The sequence below is a fragment of the Protopterus annectens genome, chromosome 7.part0, assembly GCF_019279795.1.
Source record: "Protopterus annectens isolate FY-2018-M chromosome 7.part0, PAN1.0, whole genome shotgun sequence".
In the NCBI taxonomy this organism is placed as follows: domain Eukaryota; kingdom Metazoa; phylum Chordata; order Ceratodontiformes; family Protopteridae; genus Protopterus; species Protopterus annectens.
Window position 1 is genome coordinate 598,735,375 of NC_056739.1, and position 25,388 is coordinate 598,760,762.

The following is a 25,388-nucleotide window of genomic DNA, read 5'->3' on the forward strand; positions in this document are numbered from 1 at the left end:
GATCTGAGGGGGGGGCTAAGTATTCTGTCTGGGCGTTTTGGTATTGGCTCCACGGTGTCCGGATCCTTCCACGCCCTGGTGGTAATGAGGTCCACCAGGGGGTCGGCCGGAGGAGACACCCAAGAGGTAGATGGGCCTGCTTCGAATGCCTCCAGAAACACGGACTCGGAGGAAGACTTGGGGGCAGACCACCCACCTCTGATCCTCAGCATCTCCATGATGTCTCCAAAGGAGATATCCTCAGGGGGCTATCTTGGGGAGCCTTCCCCTTCCTCCAAGTCAGTGTCCTCGGTTAAGGACTCAGGGGAGTACACGTGCCTCCTCTTGCACTTATGCTTGCAGGGCACTTCCTCGGGGGGGGGGCTGTCCGAGGAGGCCTCGCCAGCAACATCTTGTTCCAATGGAACCATCTGGGACATTGAAGCAGGCTGTCCCTTTGGCCGGGTGATGGAAGCCTGGCCCAGCAGAGAGGGAGTGCAAGGAGAAGCCGAGACAAGGACCGGGGGTCCGGATGCTCTCAACAGAGCCCTCCCTACAACATCGAAGGCCGAGGGAGAACCACTCTCTCTTGGATCCGAAAGTCGGCTCCCACTCGGATCCAATGAAGGGATCGGAACCGGCGTCGAGACCATCGGATCCGAAGGACCAGTGCGCTCCGACCTGGACGGAGCCGAAGGCACACTGAATCCCTCGGATCCGAAGCTTGGGCCATGGCTCCGAGAGGTCGGATCCGACAGGCTCGAGGGCAGGGTTGGATCCAAAGTACAGAATACCGTCGGCGCCGACCCACCCCCGGCTCCAACGCTGCTCGGCCCCGAACCCAGATAGCGGATCGGAGAAGGAGCAATAGGATGGATAAAGGGTGTCGAGCTCCCCCCCGAAGGGGGGGGGAGGCAAGAGCACTCCCATCTGCAGCTGGGCCTGGATGAACCTTCGCATCATCCGGTCCAAGTCTGCATCGGACATACTAAATGTAGATCTCGAAGAGGTCACCGAGGCAGGCCTGGAATGCCACCTCGATGACCTCGATGGAGATCGGGCCTCCTCCTCCTTGGGCCCCGGGGAGAAACAAGGGGATCGGAGCCGAGGAGGAGGAGACCTAGAAGCAGTGGAGGGAGAAGCCCGCTTAGCTGGAGGGGCCGAAACGGAGGTCTCGGCCCGCCGCTTGTGGTGCTTCTCCCTCCGTTTCTCCCTCCTGGCCTCCCTGTCCTCTGACACTTTAGCGGGAGTTTGAGTCCCGGACAGATGAAGGGGGGCAGGAATGGCAGCAACCACAGGCTGTGGTGGAGCCACGGGAGCAGCGGAGGCCGGAGCTGAGTCCAGGGGTAAAAGTCCCGCCAAGACCAGCTTCGACCTCCGCTCTTTCAGTGCCCTGGGGTTGAACGCTGCACAAATGGTACAGCCTGAAGAGAGGTGTTCAACCCCAAGGCACCGAACGCACCGAGTGTGGCCATCAGCCGGGGAGAGCTTATGGCCACACTTGGTACATTTAGAAAAGATGGCTTTTGGGGCCTCAGCCATACTTAAAGAAAAATAAGTAACACACACACACAGGCCCCAAAAAACACAACACCAACACACACACACTCTAACGACCAGCGAAGGGAGGGAAAACTACTTAAAAGAAAATATTTTTTACTATAAAGGGAACCTAACACTTACACACTTAAAAATTTGTGAAAAATTTTAGAAAGTGACAGAAAATAAGACTTAACTGCCCAGCACTATACGAGCTCACAGAATCCAGCTATCCACAAGCACGGCAAACTAGATCTGAGGTCATGGAGGGTTAGCAGGGGATTATGGGTGAGGGGAGGAGCTAGGAGCTCGGATCCATTAGCTTGAAACAAGTTGCCGGCTCGGATCCGATATCAGAACTAAGACCCACAGGTTGCTGACAAATGAACTCCCTACTTCAGATCTTCAGTTTCTATTTCTTTAATTTCTCCATTACTAATCCTATTTTCTACTTTTCCTCTTTGTTTTCTTATTTTTTTGTACTGTAAAATTTTCCATGTCTAGATGCCTTTGCTTGTATTTCTATTCAAATATCTTCGGTGCTGCTCTTTTTCTATTGATTAGTTTTCCTTTGCATTAATATTGCATAAATATTGCACCATATTAAAAATCTTTTTCTTTCCCATGTTCATATTTCTTCTTCAGATGTCTCCTGCTCTTCCTGTTTTTCCTTATTTTAGGAACTTGTTTTTCTATCATGCTGTGATATAACTTGTGTTAGACTTTCTACATTAAATCCTTCACTTTGCAAGTATTCCATAACTTCAGCTTCTATTTTTTTTAACTTCTACTCGACTAATGTTCTGTTCAGCGTTCCCGCCTTGTGATCTTATTTTTTTTATTGTGAAATTTTCTATATCTGGATGCCTTTGTCTGTATTTCTGTTCGAATATCATTGGGGCTGCCTTTTTTGTGTTGATCAATTTGGCTTTCTCCTTGGCATAAATATTGCACCATATCTTATCTCTCTTTCTTTCCCATGTCCATATTTCTTTTTTATACCTTTCAAAAATCTCTAGATTTTGTTCTTTATATTTACCCACTTCCTCAGTTGCTTTTTTTCCAAATGGTCCAAGGTTTCTTGGTCTATATAGTGTTTTTCATGGATATGTTATACCAATGAACACAAACTTGCATTATTATTATTATTATTATTATTATTATTATTATTATTATTATTATTATCTTTGCCAATGTAGCCCGAGTTGTAGCTGAAAAGGGTCCTGGGGCCAGTTCACTTTCCTGGTTACCAAAGTACAAATAAATACGAAGGGGGGTGAACATGACAGAAATTAAGGAACTTGTAAAGTACATTTAAAATTTTCATTATTCATGAGAGAGAAGAAAATCCCACTGAAGGCATTCAGAAGTAGCAGCCAGACTTACTCTTAGAGTCCTTTCAGGTACTACTTGTTGCCTGCACATGATGCAGGAAGGATCATTTACTCCAGTGAGAGTTTTCACACCTCAGCATGAGAATGTGGGGGAAGGTCTGTTAATTCTTGTAGGAAAAAAAAAAAAGGAATCCCCTTTCAAAAGGCCATTTACTTACTTTCTTTTGCTGGAAGTAGCTAACAGCTATTTATAAGCACAGAACAAGCTCTGACAGACACATAAATGAGCCTCAGTCAGAGACTCATAGAAGTAGCTCTGTTATATAAGGTGTCAGATGACAGTACTTCACAATCCTGACATTCTATCTTAATGATATGAAAAAACACGACTTCCTTATATCTAGCATGACTCATATAAAGAGGACTTTAAATGTATTCTGGGAAGAAGGAATGAAAGCAAGAAAATAAGATCTTGTTGCTTAGGCAGGCCCCATCATCCACCATTTTTTGGGAAATGCATTAAAATTGCAAAAGAAGTGCTTGGAGTTATTTAGAGGCATTAAAATATCTCAGAAAACAAAGACATAATGAAAAAAACAAACAAACATACATTTTTTTAGTTCTAATGTGGAGTTTTCCTTTAATTCTGATTTGGCTCCAGGTCCCTTCCTTCTCTCTCATTAATTCTCATTATTTTCTCATCACAGACGGTTAATAAAAGTTAAAAGTGTATTTCCAAGCATGCACTTTATCGTTTGAAGAATGACTTGCAAGAGAATAAACATTGCAAGTGTCTTTAAAGTTGAACCTAATTTTTTTTCAAATAAAAACTCTTGATTTAAATCACAGCTTCCTGAATGCACTCTGAAATTCACACTACTGAACAAATATTAGCTGGTTCCACAACATGCACATACATGCAAACTTACCTCCACAAGCTGCATGAGGTTATCAAAATAGGCTTCTTCATCAATGCTGAGCTTGCTGTCCGAATAAATGATTCGATAATGTTCCACTTTCCCATCACAACTCACACACAGTGTATAATCCCCAGGGTAGTTAGTACTCTCTCGTACCAAATATAATCCAGTGTCAGGTGGAAACAGCAACTTCTCTGCTTGTTCTCGGGTGATTTTCCCATGAAACCAACTGAAAGAAAAACATATATTTATCCAGTAATTAGTGTTAGCTGCAAGCTCTGGACATACCTAAAAATCAGTAGCAAGTAAAGAGCAGTGGCTAAAATACTAACAGTGACCTCTTACAAGCCAGCAGTCACAAGTTGCAATGCAGGTTCATCATGTTAAATATAATTTTCAGAACAAATTTTTCTAGCCTCATTGTAAAAGACAGATCACATTTTCTTAGTCAAAAGACAGGACATATTTTAAACCTTGCTGTTACAGGCTTAGAAAGTTGTTTTTGTGAATAGGCTGATATTTACATGATTCACCACCTTTCATGTTTGTATAAAGTATAGGTGAGCAAGCTGTTTTTAACATTTGGACTATTGTCTGCTCCACTGCACCACCCATATATCCTGGAATAATTTTGATCGCAGGATGGTTTTATGTATAGTACTTATGTATCTTTGTAATACTGTTCAAGGTATTAATTGTGACTAGTTGCGACTTTTGGACAAGTTGGAGATTACGCTCTAGATGTATTTTTAAATCGGAACATGGTTTGTTTATGTTTATGTTGTATCCTGTTCTGTATGCAATTTTCATATTACTACATAGTATTGTGAGATAATCGCTTTGGATTTTTTAATCTTGTCAGCTTATACAGCTATATGGGATAGGTCTTGTTGATCTGTTCAATGCTGTCAGGCAACGGCGATTATGTTTTAGTTTTTATATCGTTTTTTACACTGCTTTTTTAATACTGTTTCTTTAAACAGAATACGGAGGGAATGCTAATGAGTCAATAATTATTCAATTATTGTCTAATTCTCTGGTTTGAGCGCCAAAAGATTTTGTATATAAGCATGTTAGTTTTATAGTTTTAACACACCTGAAGAAGCGTAGTACAGCTACGTGAAAGCGCTTGTGTTCCTGTTTCCAATAAAGAAGATTTTACATTTAATGAGACCTTTCGTGTGGTGACTCCTGTGGATTCTGTATTACCAGGCTTAGAAAGTTATTAGAATAAAAATTTAAATTAACAAGCATTTTCTGAAGGATACAAACTCTGAAACGCAAATGCTGGCCATTATTTAGTGACTTCAATATTCAGTGATTTTCCAGAAAATCATAAACAATGAGGAGGAGTCAACATACAAGGCAAAAACCTGGGCATTGTACTAAGCTATGGAAAGTTGACAGGTATGGTCTTAACATAGTGACTATAAAATAAATGATGGGGCTACAAATGAATAATTCTGACAAAACCTGAAAAAGACCAACATTTTAATTTATGAACAGCAGCAATCAGGAAACTGGTACTTTTGAAAATAAGGCAAGTATCAAAAAAGAATAGCTGTGTAAAATCTTACCATAACCATAGATGTCCTTTCTCTTCTATGTTCCAGTATTCTTTATATATGGGTTGTATTCCACCCATACAACCCAACATCTGGCCTGTATACAAAAGCTTAGAGCCACTGCCTGTATGTGCGATGTCACACATAGGCACAGAGAATGTTAGCCATAAACAGGATGCCCGCACATACCATCTTCAGAATAAGAAAGCCCCATGAGAAAAACCCCAGGGAAGCCTAGGTGGATCATCCTAGGAAAAAGCAAGCTGTAGGAGGAAGGCAGAAGGGATAGAATATTGTAAAGAAGGAAATCTATGGTTATGGCAAGATTTTACACAACTATTCTATGTCCTTCTATTCAATGTCACAGTATTCTTTACATATGGGAGAGTGCAAGAGCTGAAAAGGTAACCCCGGGAGGACGATAGAAAAGGGGAAACTAAGAGGAAGCATTTTTCAAGAATCCATGTAGAACTGCTCTAGCAAATCCTGCTCTTGATCTGAAAATAGTGTCCAATTTGTAATGTTTCATGAAGGTGTGAAAAGATGACCAGGTGTCTGCTTCCAAGATGGAATGGGCATCTAAACCCTTGAAGAAGGCCCCTGAGGATGCAACTGACCTAGTGGAATGTGCCTTGAGAGATGCTGATAAGGACTTTCCATGGAATTCATAGCAAAACACAATAGCCTCAGAAATCCACGTGGATATAATTTGTTTGGATCCAGGCAAGCCCCGAGCCCTGGGATGCATTGGCACAAAAAGTAGGTCAGACTTCCTGAAAGACTTTATCTTGTCAAGGTAAAATCTGAGTTGTCTATGCACATCTAAGGTGTGTAAAATCCTCTCACTAGAGGTTTGAAGGCAGGCAATTGGATCGATCGATTAAATAACAACCTGTTCACCACTTTTGGCAAGAAGGAAGGGCTAGTTCTCAAGGATACCCTGTCCTTACGGAAGACCAGAAAGGGAGGTAAAGCCATTAATACCTGAATTTCAGAAACCCTTCTGGCAGAGATTAAGGTCCGCACCAAAATGATCCACGTTCCTTTTTTGGCAGCAAATGGAAAATCTTCTCCACTTGGAAATATAAGATTTTCTAGTAGCGGGTTTCCTGGCCTCCTGCAAAACCCTTAGCATGTCCTTAGAGAATAGGTGCCTGAAAGGGATCAAAAGATGATCACCCACAGGGTCAGCTGTGGAGTTAGCAAATGTGAATAAATCAGTGATCCCTTGTCCTGACTGAGCAGGTCCACCTGGTGAGGGAACCAGTGCTGTTTTGTCCCAAAGGGAGTCACAAGATTTTTGGTTTGTCCTGTAGAATTTTCAACAGGACTTTCTGAATTAGGTGGAAGGGGGGATGCATAGAGAAACCTCCCCCTCCATGAGAATGAGACAGTGTCCACCTTTCACATTTGAGGATGAGGGACCCTGGCACAAAATCGAGGAAGTTCTCTGTTCATAGGGGAGGTAAACAGGTCCAGTTCTGGAGTACCCCACCGGTGAACTAGGTCCAGGAACACATCCCTGTGGAACATCCACTCGTGAGATTGTGTCATGGACCTGCTTAATGCATCTTCCACTGAGTTCTAAGCTGAAGTAAGGTACACAGCATGCAGCATTCCTTTGTATAAGGCAGCTAATTCCCAAGCTTTGATGGCCAAACGACACAGGAGATAAGATTTTTGTGCCCCCCCCCCAATTGTTTATGTACCAAATTACTGTGGTATTGTCTGAGAGGATCTTTAGGGGTCCTGGCAAGAACAGATGGTGAAAGGTATGCAAGGCTAAAAGTAAAGCCCTCATTTTCCTGATGGTGATATGTTCCTTCCTTTGAGAAGGGGACCAAAGACCCTGAACTTTCCTGGAAGCAAAGGTTGCTCGCCACCCCAAGTCTGAGGCGTCTGTGAAGAGTTGCTGAGCTGGTTGAGGAACCTGAAAGGGTAGGCCAGAGTTCTGATTGAGTTGCTGCATCCACCAACTTAACTCTGGTTTCAAGCAGGGAAGGAGGGGAATCATGACATCCAAGGGATGAGCATGCTGAGACCAAGCTGTTTTGAGAAATCACGGGAACTTTCTCATGTGTAGCTTTGCAAAGGGCAGCATGGGATTAGTAGAAGCCATACATCCCAGCAGTCTAAGAAACTCCCTTTCAGTGATGGAAGGAAGAGGCAGAAGAGGCTCCATGAATACCATGAGATAGGTTGCTTTCTCCACAGGGAGAAAAAACATTATCAAATCTTTGTGAAATCTGTACCCCAGGAACACAAGATTCTGGCTTGGTGCGAGACGTGATTTTCTGAGATTTACTGTAAAACCCAGTGCCTGCAGAAAAGGGATGACTAAGTTCAAATGTTGAGTTAAGATGTCTGGGCTGCTGGCCAGAAACAGCATATCATCTAAATATGGGTAAACATAAAGTCCTTTCAGCGGTCTAGGCATTTTATGAATACCCTTGGAGCAGTAGAAAGACCAAAGGGCAAGGCAGTAAATTGAAAGTGCAAAGAACCTACTGAGAAGTGCAAAAATCTTCTGAAGAAGGGGTGTATAGGGATATGCAGGTATGCATCCTTGAGCTCCAGAGGAGATAAAAAAGCTTGAAGGGGGGACCAGGGGCAGAAGACTAGGTAGGGACAGCATTCTGAAGGAAGGCACCACCAGGAATGTGCTTAACAGGGAGAGATCTAAGACAGGCCTCTAAGGGCCACCTGTCCTTGGAATAAAAACCCCCTTCCCTGCTGGTCTTGAGGAACAGACTGAATGGTGGCTCATTTGGAAAGTTGATCCAGAATCAAGGGAAACGGATGCAGTTGACTGGAGGGAGGGTCTTCCAAGTCAAAAAGTATCCTTTTTGAATGAATGAAATCACCCAGGAGTCCTGCGTGATCTCCATCCAAACTGGTAGGAAAAGGGAGAGGCAAAGGGACAGAGGGGTTTGACTTGGAAGAGGGTGCAAGGTGTCAGAGAGGACCTTGTCTTGGCTGAAAATAGTGCTGAGGAGGGGCCACAACAGCAGCTGTAGGAGTAATAGCCTTGGCCTGTGGGTGCCTCCTGGAAGGCTTGCGGGGTCTAGTTCCAGAAGGAACAGAAGTGGAGGAACGAGCAGGTTTCCTAACAAAGAAAGTCTTGGCAGGGAAATTTATATAAAATTTTGGAATTGGTGAAACCAGTAGGGGTTTCAAATTCTGGAGCTCCTTACCTTTTTCCTACAGTGATTTAAAAAACTCTGCAGCTGCTTTTCCAAACAATGAGGAATTGTCAAGAGGAACATCAAGCAATTTTGCCTTGATGTCATCAGGAAGTGCCTAGAGATGCAGCCGGGAATGCCTTCTTAGAACAGAAGCAGAAGCTGCTGCTCTGGCAGAGGCCTCCACTGCATTGTAAAGTACAGTTGTGTACACTTACCATAAATGTAGATGTTCGAGTGTATTCACTGTTGCAGTCATCACACTTGGGTTATCCTGCCAGGGGTAGCTCTCAGTTGGCCCGAATACCAGAGGCTTAGTTTTTCTGCGTTGGTTGCTGTTACTCCAGGACTGACATCAGGTCGTCAGTGGTATAAAATCAGGCAGCCAATGACATTACATCAGTTTTTCTTGCCCTGTCAGGAGCCCCCAAATAGGGGGTTAGGTTATGGTGGAAGAACACGACCAGTAGAAAATAAATAACAAAAATTCCCTGTAAGGAGAGAGAGAGAGAGAGAGAGAGAGAGAGAGAGAGAGAGAGACAAGTGGATTGGGGGGGGACCAGGACTGCAACAGTTAATACAGTCGAACATCTATATTTATGATAAGGGTACACAACTGTACTATGTTCTTCGTGTTTCACTGTTGCAGTCATCGCATTTGGGTTGATTTCCAAAGCTGAAGAAAAGGGTGGAGGCAGTCAAGAAGACTGGGGGCTGGCTAGGATGCCCTGCAAGACTGTGGTGGCAAAGCCTGCCCTGGATTTGGAGAAGATAGGCAGGTGGTAATGCTTGGTGAAGGTATGAACAGATGTCCATGTTGCAACCTCCAGGATATCCCTGGTGGGGACCCCTCTGAGAAAAGTTGCAGAGATGGAGGTTGCCCTGGTGGAAAGTGTCCTGACCCCCTTTGTGGGGCAGTTTCCTGTGCTGTTTGTAGCAGAAATGGATGCAGTGTGCTATCCATTTGAAGATTGTTTGGATAGGGCCTTGCCCTCTGCCTCTGCTGCGAAGCTGAGTAGCAATTGATCAGTTTTTCTAAAAGAGTTAGTCCTGTCCAGATAGAATCTGAGCTGTCCGTGCACATCTAGAGAGTGCAGAATCCTTTCCTTCCTTGTTTTGTGGGTTAGGGAAAATGTTGGGCAAATGAATGGATAGGTTGAGAGCCACACTGGACACCACCTTAGGTACGAAGGATGGGTTAGCCCTGAGGGAGACCCTGTCAGCATGGAAAATGATGAAGGGTTCTACAGCCATGAGTGCTTGTAGCTCTGATACTCTTCTAGCTACAATAAGGGCCTTACGACGTATAGTTCTAGCATTGAACACAGCACAAAAGTGACAGCAAGGGACGTTGTGGTCTCGGCCTAAACAGGTGACGCAGTAAGAATGGAGGTATCTGTGTGGTATTTGCTTTTCACAGGCGAGACAATTGTTAACCTTTTCTGACATCGGTTAGAGCAAGAAAAAAGGATTCACAATGGTGTATTTAGCTTTAGAAGACTTCAATTTGGAAACGAAAACTCAGGTAGCGGCCAATCTGCACTCGTGTGAACTGCTTCGGCTTCAGGTTCCTCTGCAAGAAAGACTGATGTAATTGCATCAGCTGCCTGATTTTATACCACTGACGACCTGACTTCAGTCCTGGAGCGGCAGCAACCGACGCAGAAATACTAAAACTCTGGTATTCGGGCAGACGGGCCGACTGAGGGTTACCCCTGGCAGGATAACCCAAATGTGATGACTGCAACAGTGAAACACGAAGAACATCTACACCTGAAAGTGTGTATAGTTACCTGAGAGGAGGATGACAGGAGAGAAAGGGCCAGATATTTAGCCTCTGTATCTGCAATGGGGAAATAGCCTGGGTGGCCTGAGTGGCCTGAGTAAGTGAAGCCAGAGCATACCTGGACATGTGTGTCTGATAATTAATTGCCCTGATAGCCAAGGTGGAGGAGGTATATACCTTCTTGCCCAACCTTTCCAAAATGTTACTTTCCTTATCAGAAGGGAGTAACTTGGTAGAAGGAGAAAACCATGAGGACTTATCTGAGGTAATGGAAACCACAGCAGGATCAGCTGAAGGGCACTTAGAAAGAAATTTGCAATTGTCAAGGACCTTATAGAAATGATCAGGTCTCTTTGGGGCAGGGGCTTGGGAGTCAGGGGTCTCAGATGCAGCCTTGAAAACATCTAAAAATGCTGGAAGTACTGGAGGGACTGCTGAAAGTGCAGGGGCCTCCACCTGTAGAAGCTCGTATCTCTTCTATTCTTCTGATATTTGAGAGGAATCCCACTTAAAAAACTCCCTCATTTTATTAATAGTTTCCCCAAAGGAAAGCTCTTCCATGGGAGAACCCCCCATTAGATTCTTCCTCTGTGGAAGCATATTCCAGAGGAGAGGGAATTTGAATGGAATATGCTAAAGAGTCTTCATCAGATGAAGACTCCTCAGAATCTGTGTCATGAAACAGAAGTTCTGCAGGTTGTCATAAAATAAGGCCTTGGACTCCGGATGGCAGCACTGGAGAAGAGGCAAAGGCTGGGCCTGCTACGGGTGAAGATGAAGCTGCAGGGCTCAAAGCCATCAGGGCCTTAATAAGACCTGCAAAAAAACTTCCCAATCCGATGTTGTGGTACAAGGAGCTGGAACGTGCATAGTCTTTTGCTTCTTTTTCACTGGCTTTTCCTGTTAAACAGAGAAAGCGGGCATAGGCACAACTTCTGGTAGTTCTTAGGACAAGGAACCTGGACTGGTTCCCGAGTCTTCTGCAATCACTAGCCACGGTTCCCCCAAGCTGTCTGAACCACATGTTTGCATAGCCTCGGATGTGCTAGAATCCGCACTCCTGATGGCTTCCATCCTGCTACCCGCCAAGGGAGCAGACCCTACACCTCCGATCATACCCGTGGATTTTCATCAACCTCAAGGGGTACATTGGCGGGAGGAGGTGCAGCTAAAGAGGATTTGGGCCTTGCCTTGCTGACCTTTCCCTTTACAGATGGCTCAGAAGTACTCGCTTCACAATGTCCCATGCCAGATGGGTGAGTCTTTGATTTTCTAAGTGTAAATTCAAAACCGTCAGACAACTGCGCAATTTTTTGGGAATGAAGGCCTGACAAATAAAGCAGGACCAATACGTGAGTAGACCCTAAGCAAAACAAACACAGCTCATGACTAGCTTTATGTGGAATTTGCCTTCCACACCTACACTTGCCCTTCCTGGATGACATTAATAAAACAAAAGGCAGTAACAATATATTAAATCTCCTATGGGGTACTTATCTGAAGCTGTAATACGAACCAACTGGATCCAACAGCAGACGGAACATATGAGTCGACCTTTCCAAACGGCGGTGAAAAAGTTCTGAAGATGGTACATGCGGATGTCCCTTTTGTGGCTGACGTCTGTGCCTAAGTGCACCGTCCCATGTACAAGCAGTGGCTCTATGTATACAGGCTGGATGTTAGGTCGTCTGGGCAGAATACAACCTACATGTAAAGAATACTGCAACACTGAATAGAAGGACATCTTATAATTACAAACCTGTATTTTCACAATTCAGTGCAGACCTGTACGCTGCAATTAAATATTTCACAAACTACACTTCAAAATATTTAAAGACCACTCACTACAAAATTATTTAAGAAACATTTCCACAGGGATAACATAAGAAAACAGCCACAAAGTACAGATGTGTGCCACAGTAACATAAATGTTCAAGTTTATCCACTGTTGCAGCAGCGTTCACAAATGGCATTTCTGCCAAAAAAGGCCTGAAGTCTGTCTTGACTTACAGAGCGTAGCACCTTCTCCCATTCAGAGGGGAGCCTTGCCACATGGACATGAGCATATCTGTAGAAAAAGTATGGCTTGAGGCCCAGGTAAATTGCTTCTAAAACAGACTAAGAGCTAGGTATAGGAGGTGCATACTAAATAAGATTCAGGTCTAAAGGCAAAAAAGCTCTACAACAACTGCATAGTCCCGTGCAGACTAAGGCTGTGAGCTGTTAACGAGATACTTCCTACGGCAGAGGGTTTGATTACTTCGGCCTTCGTCTGTCTATTGTGAGACCTTGAGCAAGTCACTTAACTAGACAGTGCTTTAAGAAAATTGGGAATCTGGGCTACACATCTTAATGGTCTCCTGGTCTGCATGTCTAGTAAGTACCCATAATTCTATCAAACTTATCAATCTTCGTGTCCTCAGGTTGAGGTGTATAAATAGCCCTAGTTTTGGAAAAAAGGTCCACATGCTGAGGCAACATTTTTCGAGTTGTCTGCTTTCTCAAGGAGCAAAAATCTTGTAATTCAACCTATATGTGGCCTACTGAATTAGACAGGTATGACCACTTACAATGACTCAAGTTAAGTCAGGTGGTGGTCTGGATCTTTTAAAACTTAACAGCTGCTTAATAAATAGCTGCTCATGTTTTAATCTCTACAGAAGCTGCATATGCATGCAATGCCCACTTCTGATAGGGTACAGCACCCCACAACTGCTTTCCTAACTGCTGAAATGAATGCTTGCAAAACATACCCTGACTTACTGGAGTACTAATAACCAAAAATATGACCTTAAAACTGAAATATTAATCAGAAGTCCAGCGATGAGGGCCCAACACATATGTGACAGTAAAACAGTACTAAAAATGCAACCCAGCATATAAAGTCTGACCTAATTCATTTATATCCTGCAGCAAGGCATAAATTACCAAGCATAAGAGTATGACATAGAATTACATTCGTGCTATGACCAAAAAAGAAGTTATGTACTCACCATAACGTTCCACCTAAATAGTTCTACTTCATTTGTCTTCAACATGTGGGGATACCGGATCCGTATTGGATCCGAGCCGGCAATTTCACTAGCATCTCCTCCGAGCTCCAAGCTCCTCCCCTTACCCATAATACACCTCCACTACCTTCCAAGCCCCAGATTGAGTTTGCTGACCCTTCTACTGATAACCTGACCTGAAAAATACTTTATGACCTACAACCGCAGCCTGTTGATATGACAAGGTCAGGGGGAAGGAGGGAGGGACAGTCGAAAACAAATGAAGTAGAACTACTCAGATGGAACATTATGGTGAGTACATAACTTCTTTATCTGAAGTAGTTTACTTCATTTGGTCTTCAACCTGTGGGACAGAGTCCCCAGCTACTAAACTCCTGGGTGGCCCTCATGGAATGATATTCCGGAGCACCGCGGAACCAAAGGATGCTCTCCTTCTAGAAGTCAAATCCAATTTGTAGTGAGAAATAAAGGTATGAGATGAGGACCAAGTAGCTGCAGAACAAATATCATCCAATGAGACTCTAGACCAAAAGGCCGCAGAAGTATCCATGAACCTAGTGGAATGAGCTTTCACCTGACCCGGAGGAGACATACCTTCGTCCTTATAGACCTGAAGGATACATGAGGAAAGCCACCTAGCAATAGTGACCTTGGAGATAGGTTTACCCAAAAAGGGTTTATAAAAGGACACAAACAGCTGATTGGAATTATAAAGTTTTTGGTCCTGTGTAAATAAAATCATAACTGTCTATGAACATCCAACAAGTGGAGTTTGTATTCCATTTTGTTAGCAAAGTTAGGAAAGAAGACAGGTAAATTAATGGTTTGATTGATATTAACTTGTGATGCCACCTTAGGAAGAAAGGATGGATTGGTCTGAAGGGAAACCTTATCTTTATGGACAATCATATATGGAACTTTGATGGACAAAGCTTACAGTTCTGCAATCCTTTTAGCAGAAGTGATAGCCACCAGGAATGCTGTTTTCCAAGATAAGAATTTTAGATCTGTGGTTGCAGCAGGTTCAAAAGGCGGAGCGACCAAAGCTTGAAGAACCACAGTAAGGTCCCATGGGGGAACAGGATCCTTGACGAGGGGACATAACAGAAAGGTCCCTTTGATAAAGGCTTTACACAGTTTGGAGGAGGCCAGTCAGGCAGAATTCTCACTCACATGAAAATGAGAAATAGCAGCCAACTGAACTTTGATAATAGAAGAACTAGCTCCCTGTTGAAAAATATTTGCTAGGAAATCAAGAATGGCAGAAACAGGAGCTGTGAAGGGGTCTAAACTCCTCTGAGAAGCCCAAAAGGAAAAATGTTTCTATTTGCTGCAGTAAACCTTCCTGGTTGAAGACTTATGCACAGCCACCGGAACAGACCTAACTGAAGAAGATAATGTAGGAGTCCTAGCGCTCATGGGAACTGGAGCAGCCAAGATGTGAGCTTCAAACTGTCCAGATTTGGATGAGGAACCCCCGATGGGTGTAAAATCAGATCCTGAATGGGATCCAAGATCCAGGGCGGAGCCAGAAGGTGAGACCAAAGGAAGGGAAACCATACCTGGCGAGGCCAAAACGGGGCAATGAGGATCACTTTGCTCCCCAGTCAACAAGCTTTATGTAGAAACCTCGGAATAAGAGGTACTGGAGGGCAAGCATAGAGAAGACCATTAGGCCAAGCATCAACTAGAGCATCTCTGGGGGACTCCCCCGGTAGGGGGTTCAGCGCGAAAAACTCACTGCACTTTGCATTGAAAGGAGATGCGAAGAGATTGCAGCAAGGCTGACCCCACTCCAGGAAGATCTGCTCCGCTACTGAAAGATTCAGAGACCACTCACACGGCATCAGAATAGTCTGACTTGACCTGTCCGCTAGAATGTTGGACCATCCCGGAATGTGCGTTGCTTTGAGAAAATGACCGGTGGAGATAGTCAATTCCCACACTCTCATGGCTTTACAACAAAGGGGGTAAGATCTGGTCCCACCCTGTTTGTTGATGTACCAGACCAGTTGTCTCACTGAATTGCAATGGTTCTCAGAGGAAGAAAGTGCCAAAAGGACTGCCCTCATCTCTAGAACGTTTATGTGCAAGCTGGTCTCTACAGGGGACCACAGGCCTTGGACTGTCCTGTCTGAACAATACCCCCCCCCCACTCGAGTTAGGAGGCATCCATGGTCACTGTGGCTTGGACAGAGGCTGAAACAAAGGGTTGCCCCTCCAAGATCTCCGGAGAGCACATCCACCACAAAAGGGATGACCGACAGACTCGACTGAGTTGTACTCGATACGATACTAGAAGTTACAACAGGGACCATTGTACAGCTATTGTCCACTGTAGAATTCTCATATGTAACCAGACGCACTGAAGAAGCGTTATGGTCGCTGCCATTGAACCTAAGGCCCAAAACACTGACTCTGCCGATGGAAGATGAAAACAGTAGATCAGACAGACATGCATTCTCAGGTTCTGTACTCTCTCCGAGGTCAGGAAGATTTTGCATTGTAAGGTGTCTATCCTTGCCCCAATGTAGTCTTTCATTTGGACAAGATTTATAAGTGATTTGGATGCATTGATTGTGATCCCCAAATGCAGGGTAAGCTTTAAGAAATAATCCCTGGTTTGAGAAAGTAGACGCCTGGTGGGAGCAGAGGAGCCAATCCTCCAGGTATGGAAAGACCTGAATCCCCTGAAGCCTCAGGTGAGCCGCTACTACTGCCATCACTTTGGTGAACACCCTGGGGGCTGTGATGAGACCAAAGGGTAGGGCTCGAAATTGGTAATGATTGACTCCTAGCTGGAAGCGGAGGAACCTCCTGGAGTTTCTGTGCATCTTTATGTGATAGTGGGCATCCTGGAGGTCTAACGAGCACATCCAGTCGCTCTCTTGCAGGTATGACATGAAGGACTGTAGTGTGACCATCCGGAATATTTCTTTGGCAACCGACAGGTTCAGGGTAGATAGGTCCAGAATGGGCCTTAGGTCCCCTGTCTTCTTTGGCACCAAAAAGAACCTGGAGTAGAAGCCCGATGCGGACTGATCTGGGGGGATGGGTTCGAAGGCTCGTTTTTCTAGCAGCTTGGAATTTTCCTGTGCTGCTGCCTCCTTTTGCAAGGGTGGTATGTCCGGGAGGTGTTTGGGAGGAACCACAAAGGGGATAGAGTATCCTCTGGATATGATCTGAAGCACCCAGCGGTCTGACGTTACGGACTCCCATGTCGCCAGGTGCAATAACAATCATCCCCCGACTGCCTCCAGAGTAGAGTAGATGGGCAACCACTCAGGGTTGCTGCCCAGGCCTGTCCGAAAAAGGTTCTCGAGACCCAAAATTCCTCAGACCCCCTCTCCCTCTAAGCCAGATTCCATTCTGTCCCCCTCTGCCTCTGGAGGAAGAAGAGCCCCGAGTGTCCTGGGAATACTGTGAATTCTGGAACCATGTCTTCTTTTTCACTCTCTGATTCCGAGAAAAGGATCTTTGAGGGTTAGAGAAGTGGAATTCCAACAGTAGACAGTGTCTTCCCATCCTTCTCAATCTGGACTAAAGTCTCTCTGTCTTAATAAAGAGAGTAGAGCCGTCATAACGGGCATTGGCAAAGGACACCTTGAAATGTTCTGAAAACTGACATTGTCTGAGCCAGGCGTTGCGCCTCATGGACAAGCCAGACCCAGCCGCTCCTTCAGTAGCATGTGAGAGGAGTCGCATGGATGTGTTGGAGACTGCTTTCAAAGTGACCATCCTCCCGGAAAACGAGTCCCTGTCCTCCTCGGACTTAGACTTAGGGGGAGACTCAGCTAGCTCCGTGATCAGGTCGTGCTGGAGTCTCGTAACATGGGCCAGGTAGTTCAGTGCCCTAATGGAAAAGGTTGCTGATGCATAAACCCGCTTCCCTAAGCAGTCCATCATCCGGGACTCTCAGTCAAGAGGATGAACCATGGAACTCTCTTGGCAAAAGCCTCCAGGAACACGAACTTGTCAGAAGAAGGTTTGGGGCAGACCAACCTCCCCACTGGTGAAGGATTTTCATGATGTCTCCAAAGGAGACATCCTCGAGAGGTGACCTGGGGAAACCTTCCCCATCATCCAAATCCGTGTCCTCGGTGAGGGACTCGGGGGGAGTCAAAGTGCCTGCTCTTACACGTATGCTTGCGAGGCATGTCTCCAGTGGGGCTCTCTGGGGGGGAACTCACAAGCCACTTATTCCTCAGGGGGAACCGTCTGGGGCTCAATGAACATGGGCTGTCCTTCCAGTAAAATGATGGGATTCGTAGATAGAGCCGAGGGGGTTGAGTCAGAATCCGAGGGGATAGTCAAGGGTCTCGATACGGCAGAGAGAACCCTTTCTACCATGTCGAATGCCAAGGGAGAACAAACCTCCTGGGGAACCAATAAGGAAGCTGGTCTCCCCAGATCTGACATGAGAATCGGAGATGGGCCCGAAGTGGACAGAGTTCTGAGGGAGGGAACTTGGCCCGACAAAGCCAGAGCCGATGAAAAAAGTTCCACTCCCTCAGATCCGACACCTAAGCTCTGGCTCCAAGAACTGCTCGGATCTGAACTGGTTGGATCCAACATGCTCCAGGCAGCTGTCGGCATTGAGGAAGCAGGTACCATCGGCACCGATCCCCTGACTAAGGCCATCCTTGGATCAGAGTACTCCAAACCCAGTGGACGGATCAGAGAAGGAGAAATTGGTGTAAAAAATGGAAGCAAGCTCCCCCCTCCAGAGGAGGAGGGGGCTGGCAAGACCCCCCATCTGGATCTGAGTACGAATGAACCTCCTCATCACTTTATCCATGTCAATTTCCGATAAGCACCGCTTGGACCTCGACAAGGCCACTGACTCCGACCTTGTGGGTTGAGGAACCGAGGCCCTAGATGGAGAATGTGTCTCCTCCGGCTCCAGGGGAAAATCTCGGAGATCGAAGCCAAAGGGAGTCACAGACCCTATGCTGACTTTTGTCGGGAGAAGAAAGGTCCAGGGTCCAGATTTTGGCGCTCTCTCCTTCCCTCTGCCCCTTTTCTGCTCCACTTCCACAGGCTTTGAAACGGGAGGTTGAATCCTAGCCTGGGAGGGAGTAGAAGCAAGGGCAAGAGAGGAAGGACAGGCGGCCACAGCAGCCACTTTGACCGAAGCCGAGGATGAGGCAACTGCCTCAGAAGTGGGAAGAAGGCCTTGCAGGGCCAACTTAGCCTTCCTGTCCTTGATAGTGCATGGATTAAAACCCACACATATACAGCAGTCAGTATTTAGATGGGCAACGCCCAAGCACATTACACAAAGAGTGTGGCCATCTGCCGGAGACAATTTATGGCCACACATAGTGCACCTTTTGAACACAGGCTCATCAGCCATGCTTCTATCCAGCCACTCAAACAAGAGAAGAGAGAAAAGGAGAGAAAAATTATCAGTTTTCCCACTCAAACCACTCACCACATACTCAAGTCACACAGAACACACTGAGGGGGGAGGGGAAGCAAAGCACACTAACAAACTAATGCTAAACTACAACAAAAGTTCAATTACGCGATGCACCAGGGAGGGGAGGAGAAGAGGGAACCTACACTAAAAACACTTATACTAATATTTCAGAGAAAAAAACTGCTTAAAAGCAGAAAAAAACAACTTACTACTCGAAGCTCAGGAGATCATGATGCTTCAGCAAGCCACGCCAAACGAGATCTGGGAGTTGGAAGGTAGTAGAGGTGTATTATGGATAAGAGGAGGAGCTTACAGCTCAGAGCAGATGCTAGTGAAATTGCCGGCTTGGATCTGATACGGATCTTGTATCCCCACAGGTTGAAGACCAAATGAAGTAAACTACTTAAGATCGCTAGTTTTATTATGGGTGCTTTGGTATGAAAAAGGTATGGAGCTCATTCTTTTAAGTGTATAATTTATCTCTTGCTCTTTAAGTGGCAGTGATCTTAGACAAACACCTCCTAACAAAATACAAAATTTTCGCAAACTTAAGAAACATGAGAAATCAAAATGCCAAGGAGACGCATATTAGTAAAACTTTCATCATGCAAATACAGCCAAGTAAAACAGAATCAGACTATCACAAACAACCCCTGTTTTCCATGAAAGAAAATGTTCATGTCCTGTAAAATAAATAAATAACTATTACAATCAAAGACAAAAAATGTCAGCCTTTGATTTGACCCATTTTATCAGCAACTGTGCTATCAAAACCCATGCGCCTGGGAAAGCCAATCAAAAAGAGCTTTAGCAACAGTAAAATTTCACATAAACTATGGTCTGGTGTCCTTCGAGTTGTTATATTATAACAGAGGTGGCAAATGTGGTGGCTTTGACCTTCATATACATAAAATATCTACACACAAACAAAAATGTTGATAACATTCATTTCAGTTTATTGGCTCCAACTGAACAGGTTTTGGTGATGCAAGTCAAGAGAAAAACGATTCCAATGCTTGAGAGGGATGGTCATGACAATTTTAAATTTAATATATATTGTTTAAAAACACCTGCAGTTTTGAGTATGCAAGTACTTTCCATTTCAAGACAATTTACATGTACAGCAGCTCTGTTACAGCACCTCATGGGCATGCGGCACATCTGAAGATGCTAGTATGCATCTTCACATGTGATCAAAGGCCTAGTCTAATAATATAACTGGAAAGCTGTTGTGAAATACGGACTTCATTTCCACTTCTTCATTGCTTCATATTTCCTGTTTTGCTGACTACACATTTTTACTACTACTGTTAAATGTCCTTTCCAATGCCAGTCAACATTTTGCCTAAAAATGAAGTTATGCTCTTACCATAACATTTCATCTGTGTTGTCCATTTTCATTCTTCCTCAACACATGGGTCTCCAATCTGACGCTTGTATCTGACTCAGCCATTTCTCAAGCTAGAGATTCAAAGCTCGAGCTCTTCCTATCCTACCCACAATGCCTCATTCCCCCAGCCTACCTCAGATCAAATGTGTAGAAACCTCACATATATACATGCCAAAATAAAAATGTATCTATAAATATATGCTCACCAAAGGGAAAGCGTAAAGATCAGGAGCTCAATCAGGAAAGTACAGTTTTGTACCTACCATAAATGTAGATGTTTGAGGATCCACATTGCTGCAGTCATAACCTGTGGGTAGTCCGCTGTCCTCGGTCGGCCCGAATACCAAAGTGTTAGGCTGGCGTCGGTCATGGTCGCTCAGAGCTGACGTCAGTACGCAGCAGTACTTAAGCGCATGACCGACGCCATATCCTCAGTCTTTCTTGCCCCAGATGTCAGAAGGCCTAAAAAGGAAAGGCCATAGCCAAAATAGAAAATACCCAACAACCAACACAGAGAAAATAATAATTATCCCAAAAGAAACACAGCAACCCCAAACTATAGAGGGGAAGGAGGGAGGGAAAACTGGACTGCAGCAATGTGGATCCTCGAACATCTACATTTATGGTAGGTACAAAACTGTACTATGTTCTTCGTCTCACATTGCTGCAGTCATAACCTGTGGGTAGAATCCCAAAGCAAAGGTAAAGGGAGGCTGGCAACTAAAAAGCATTAGGAGCTGCTAACATGCCCTGTAAAACTGCAGTGGCAAACCCAGCCCTAGACTTGGAATAAAGAGGGAGATGGTAATGTTTAGTAAAAGTGTGCACTGAACTCCAAGTAGCTGCCTCCAAAATATCCTTAGTAGCTACCCCTTAAAAAGGCAGTAGATGTGGCAGTAGCCCTAGTGGAATGAGGTCTGATCCCAGCAGGAACATCCTTTCCATGATGAGAATAACAAAAAGCAATACAATGGCCAATCCACTTAGAAATAGTTTGCTTTGAAACAGCTTTCCCTTGTGAACCCAAAGCAAAAGAAATAAATAACTGTTGAGTCTGCCTGAACTCTTTAGTTCTGCTCAAATAATAGCGTAACTGCCTGCGAATATCCAAAGAATGCAAGACTTTTTCCCCTTTATTTTGGGGATCAGCATAAAAAGTAGGCAAATGAATAGACTGGTTTAAGGCCACATTAGAAATAACTTTAGGCATAAAAGAAGGGTTAGTACGCAAGGACACCCTATCCTTATGGAATATCAGGAAGGGTTCAACTGCCATGAGAGCCTGTAATTCAGATACCCTCCTAGCAGACGTAATGGCCAACAAAAAAGCAGTCTTCCAAGACAAAAACTTCAACTCAGACGTAGCTGCAGGTTCAAAAGGAGGTAAAGTAAGCTTTTCCAACACAAAATTGAGATCCCAGGAAGGAGTAGGAGCTCTACGTGGGGGTCTTAAGTTTTTTGCCCCTCTAAGAAATTGTTTAAACAAAGGGTGAGAAAATAAAGGAGGGTCACAATCATAGTGAGCAGAAATAGCTGCAGCATGAACTTTCACGGAGGAAAAAGACAAACCCTTGTCTAGTAATTCAGTAAGGTACTGTAGTGTAAAACTCAAATTAGGCACTAAGACATCAAAGCTCTTTGCTGTGCTCCAAAGAAAAAATCTCCTCCATTTATCAGCATAAACTTTTCTAGTACTAGGCCGTCTGGCTTCCAAAATGATATTCAAAACCTGTTGAGGAAGCTGAGACCCCCCAGGGTCTAAAACAGAATACGCCAGGCTGTTAGATGCAGGGACTGTACCCTGACATTGAGAAAATGATTGCTTGACTGGGACAACAAGTGAGGAATCGGTGGCAAAGGCCAAGGAGGCTCCTGAACTAAACTCCTCAGCAGAGGATACCAGTGCTGGCGTGGCCAATCTGGTGCTATTAGAATCATGCAAGGCTTGTCCGCCTGACTTTCAAGAGTACCTTGGGAAGGAGAGGCAGAGGAGGAAAGCATAGTCGTGAAGGTTGTTCCAACTGAAAGATAGAGCATCCACTTTCCAAGCTTTTGGGTGAAACATCTTTGTGCAAAATTTTGGCAGTTGGAAATTTAGTGGAGAAGCAAACAGATCTATGTCTGGAGTTCCCAAGCCACTGTCAACTGTTGCAATACGTGAGGATCCAATTTCCACTCGTGGGGATCCACAATTTGTCTGCTCAATACATCTGCTAAGGAGTTCTGTGCTCCTGGCAGAAACCGTGCTTGAAGAGTGATGTGCAAACTCAGAGCAGTCTCCCACAATATCATAGCTTGTCTGCAAAGAGGGTAAGAATGGGTTCCCCCCTGCTTGTTGATGTACCACATGACTGTTGTGTTGTCTGTTTGAATCAACACCTGTCCTGGTTGAAGAAGGTCCTTGAAGGCCATCAGGGCAAATTGGACTGCTAACATCTCCTTCATGTTGATATGCAAATGCTGTAGTCTGGGAGGCCACGTGTCTTGAATCCATTTCCCATTGAAGTGTGCTCCCCAAGCCAGGTCTGAGGCATCCGTCGTTAAGATCTGACTCGCCTTTGGTCGGGTCACAGAGAGTCCCTTGTTTAGGTGACATTCCTGAGCCCACCACAAGAATTCCTTCTGGATGCAAGGTATTATCGGAATGACAGTGTCCAAATCGTGGCAGTGTTGAGTCCATACACTTTTGAGATACCATTGTAGCTTCCTCATATGCAGTTTGGCATTGGGAAGTACCAGAATGCAAGATGCCATGAACCCCAAGGCTTGAAGGACTGTCCTTGCAGTCAGCCTGGACAGTACTGATAATTGCTGGAAGTATAGGTGAAGATTTCTTTGTTTGTCCGGGGTCAAAAAAGCCATCTGAGAGGCTGTATTCAGTCTCACACCCAGAAAGCACATGTCTTGAGAGGGTACTAGACTGGACTTTGTTTCGTTCACAGAATACCCTAGGCACCTTAAAACTGCCATAACATACTGTAGATGTTGAAGTAACTTGTCTTTGTCTTGAGCAAGAATCAGGCAATCGTCCAGATAAGGATAAATTTGTATTCCCCTCAGTCTTAAGAAAGCTATTACAGGAGCCAGAACCTTTGTGAACACTCTGGGCGCAGTAGATAAGCCAAAGGGCAATGCAGAGAACTGATAATGAGAAGTACCAGCCCGAAAACACAGGAATCTCCTGCAGCTGGGCCTGATAGGAATGTGAAGATAAGCCTCTTTGAGATCCAGAGTTACCATCCAGTGATCTTTGCCTAGCAGAGGCAGAAGTTGCTGTAATGTTAACATCTTGAACTTTGGAATGTCTAGGTATGTATTGAGAATGGACAAATCCAGAATTGGCCTCCAAGTGTTTCCTTTCTTTGGCACAAGGAATAGGCGAGAATAAAACCCTAGGCCTTCTTATGACGGAGGTACCACCTGGATTGCCCCCATCTGCAAAAGCAAAGAAATTTGTTCGTGAGCCTCCAGCCTTTGTTGAGGAGGTACATCTGGCATGCCTTTGAATGGAGGAAAAGTATGAAAATAAAACTTGCAGCCTTGATTTATTATGTCTAACACCCATTTGTCCTGGGTTACCAAATGCCAATTTTGTTTGAAAAGTGCCAACTTTCCTCCTAGAGGAGCTGCCAGACAGGAAGAATCTGGCAGCTGGAGATACAGGTCATTGTGTCTGTTTACGAAAAGGCTGACCCCTGCCCTCACCAGAAGATTGTGCAGGAGAACTCCAAGTCCTAGGTCTGAAAGAACCCTGAGCATGAGCCCTGCCCCTACCACGTCTAGACCTGCCCTTAGACTGAAAATCCGAAGAAGGGTAAGACCATCCTCTTGCAGGCCAATTCCTGCTAAACTTAGGGGGCTGCACTTGCAAAAATTCCTTGACCGTCTGCATAGACTTAGCTTTGTCTTCCATCTTTTTCAAAACTGACTCCACAGGAGAACCAAAAAGAACTTCAGATTGAAGAGGAGCATCCAAAATTCGAGCTTTAACATGCTCTGACAAATTTTGATCATTAAGCCAGGCATGTCTACGAATAACTGAACCAGTAGCAGCCACCCTGGAAGAAGCCTGAAGAGCATCGAAGCCACACTGCAAGGAATGTTTACCAACTTGATCTGAAGCATGAACTAAGTCCTGCAATTCCTTACACTCTATACCCTCAGATAAAGCATCTACCTTAGATTTCAACTGACCTAACAGAAAGTTCTGATACTTCAGCATATGAAACTGGCAATTTAAAGCCCTCATAGCTAACGTGGAGGAGGTATACACTTTTTTACCCCACCTATCCAAAGCTCTAGAATCTTTATCCAGAGGAACTGGATTCTTAACTACAGAAGCCCTGACACCCTTAGGCCCTTGAATAATAGTTTCCGGGTCAGCTCTAGGACTCTTATACAAATATTTATGTGCCTCTGGAACTCTGTAATACCTGTCTGGCTTGACAGGGGCAGGGGGTAAAGAATCAGGATTAAGGGAAGCTTCAGAAAAAACATCCTGAACAACCTCTAAAACAGGGGGAATAGCCAAAGGTCTATGTTGTGGCAAAAACAAAAATTCCCTAAGCCTCTTACGAGAATCTGAAAAATCCTGACCTTCCCATTTGAAATGCTCCCTCATGGAGTGCAAGGTTTCAGAAAAGGAAAAATCCTCTGGAGGAGAAGCAGAAGGACAGGAATCCTCTGCATCCGAATCAGAATAGGGAGGAAAATCCTGGCTATCCTCAGCTGAGGACTCAGAGTAATCTGAGGAATGCTCCAATCCCTTTAAATCTGTCTCCACCCTAGGCCTCTTCTCTGGAGGGGGCATAGAACCCCTAATCAAAGTAATCAAATCCTCTGCCATTTTCAACATATGTTTTTTAGGAACAGAGCCCGAAGAACTAGGGCTGTGGTCTGTACCAGAAAGACCAGGTCTAGCCTTAGCAGGGCCTTTAGTGACAGAAGTAGAAGGCCTAATAAACTTTTGTAAGGATGGAACTACAGAAACTTGAGAAGCCCCCTCGGCCTGACCTAACTCCTGAGAGGCCAACTCCTGTAATAGTAAAGGTTCCCCCTGGGATTCAGCCGAGACCTCGGCTGGATCCACAGATTCAACCGTAGAGTCCATAGAACCGGCATCCGCAACGGATGACTCATCCGGTTTAGACTTTAAAGATTTATCTTTTCGCTTTTTAGCGGTAGCGGGCGTCGGAGGATCCGACGGCATGTTGAAGTTACACCACTTACCGAAAACAAGCCTAGCACAGTCTAATCTGCG

The 25,388-nt window shown here is 44.9% G+C and overlaps 1 protein-coding gene across 3 annotated transcripts in view; it reads right to left on the reverse strand.

The window, feature by feature from the left end:
• CSK (C-terminal Src kinase) overlaps positions 1-25,388 on the reverse strand; it is a 2,395,116-nt gene that overhangs the window by 644,826 nt on the left and 1,724,902 nt on the right. For all 3 annotated transcript variants that reach the window (XM_044077191.1, XM_044077192.1, XM_044077193.1), the window contains one exon: positions 3,782-4,001. In XM_044077191.1, coding sequence (XP_043933126.1) covers positions 3,782-4,001 — 220 coding nt within the window. The remainder of the gene's footprint in view (positions 1-3,781; positions 4,002-25,388) is intronic.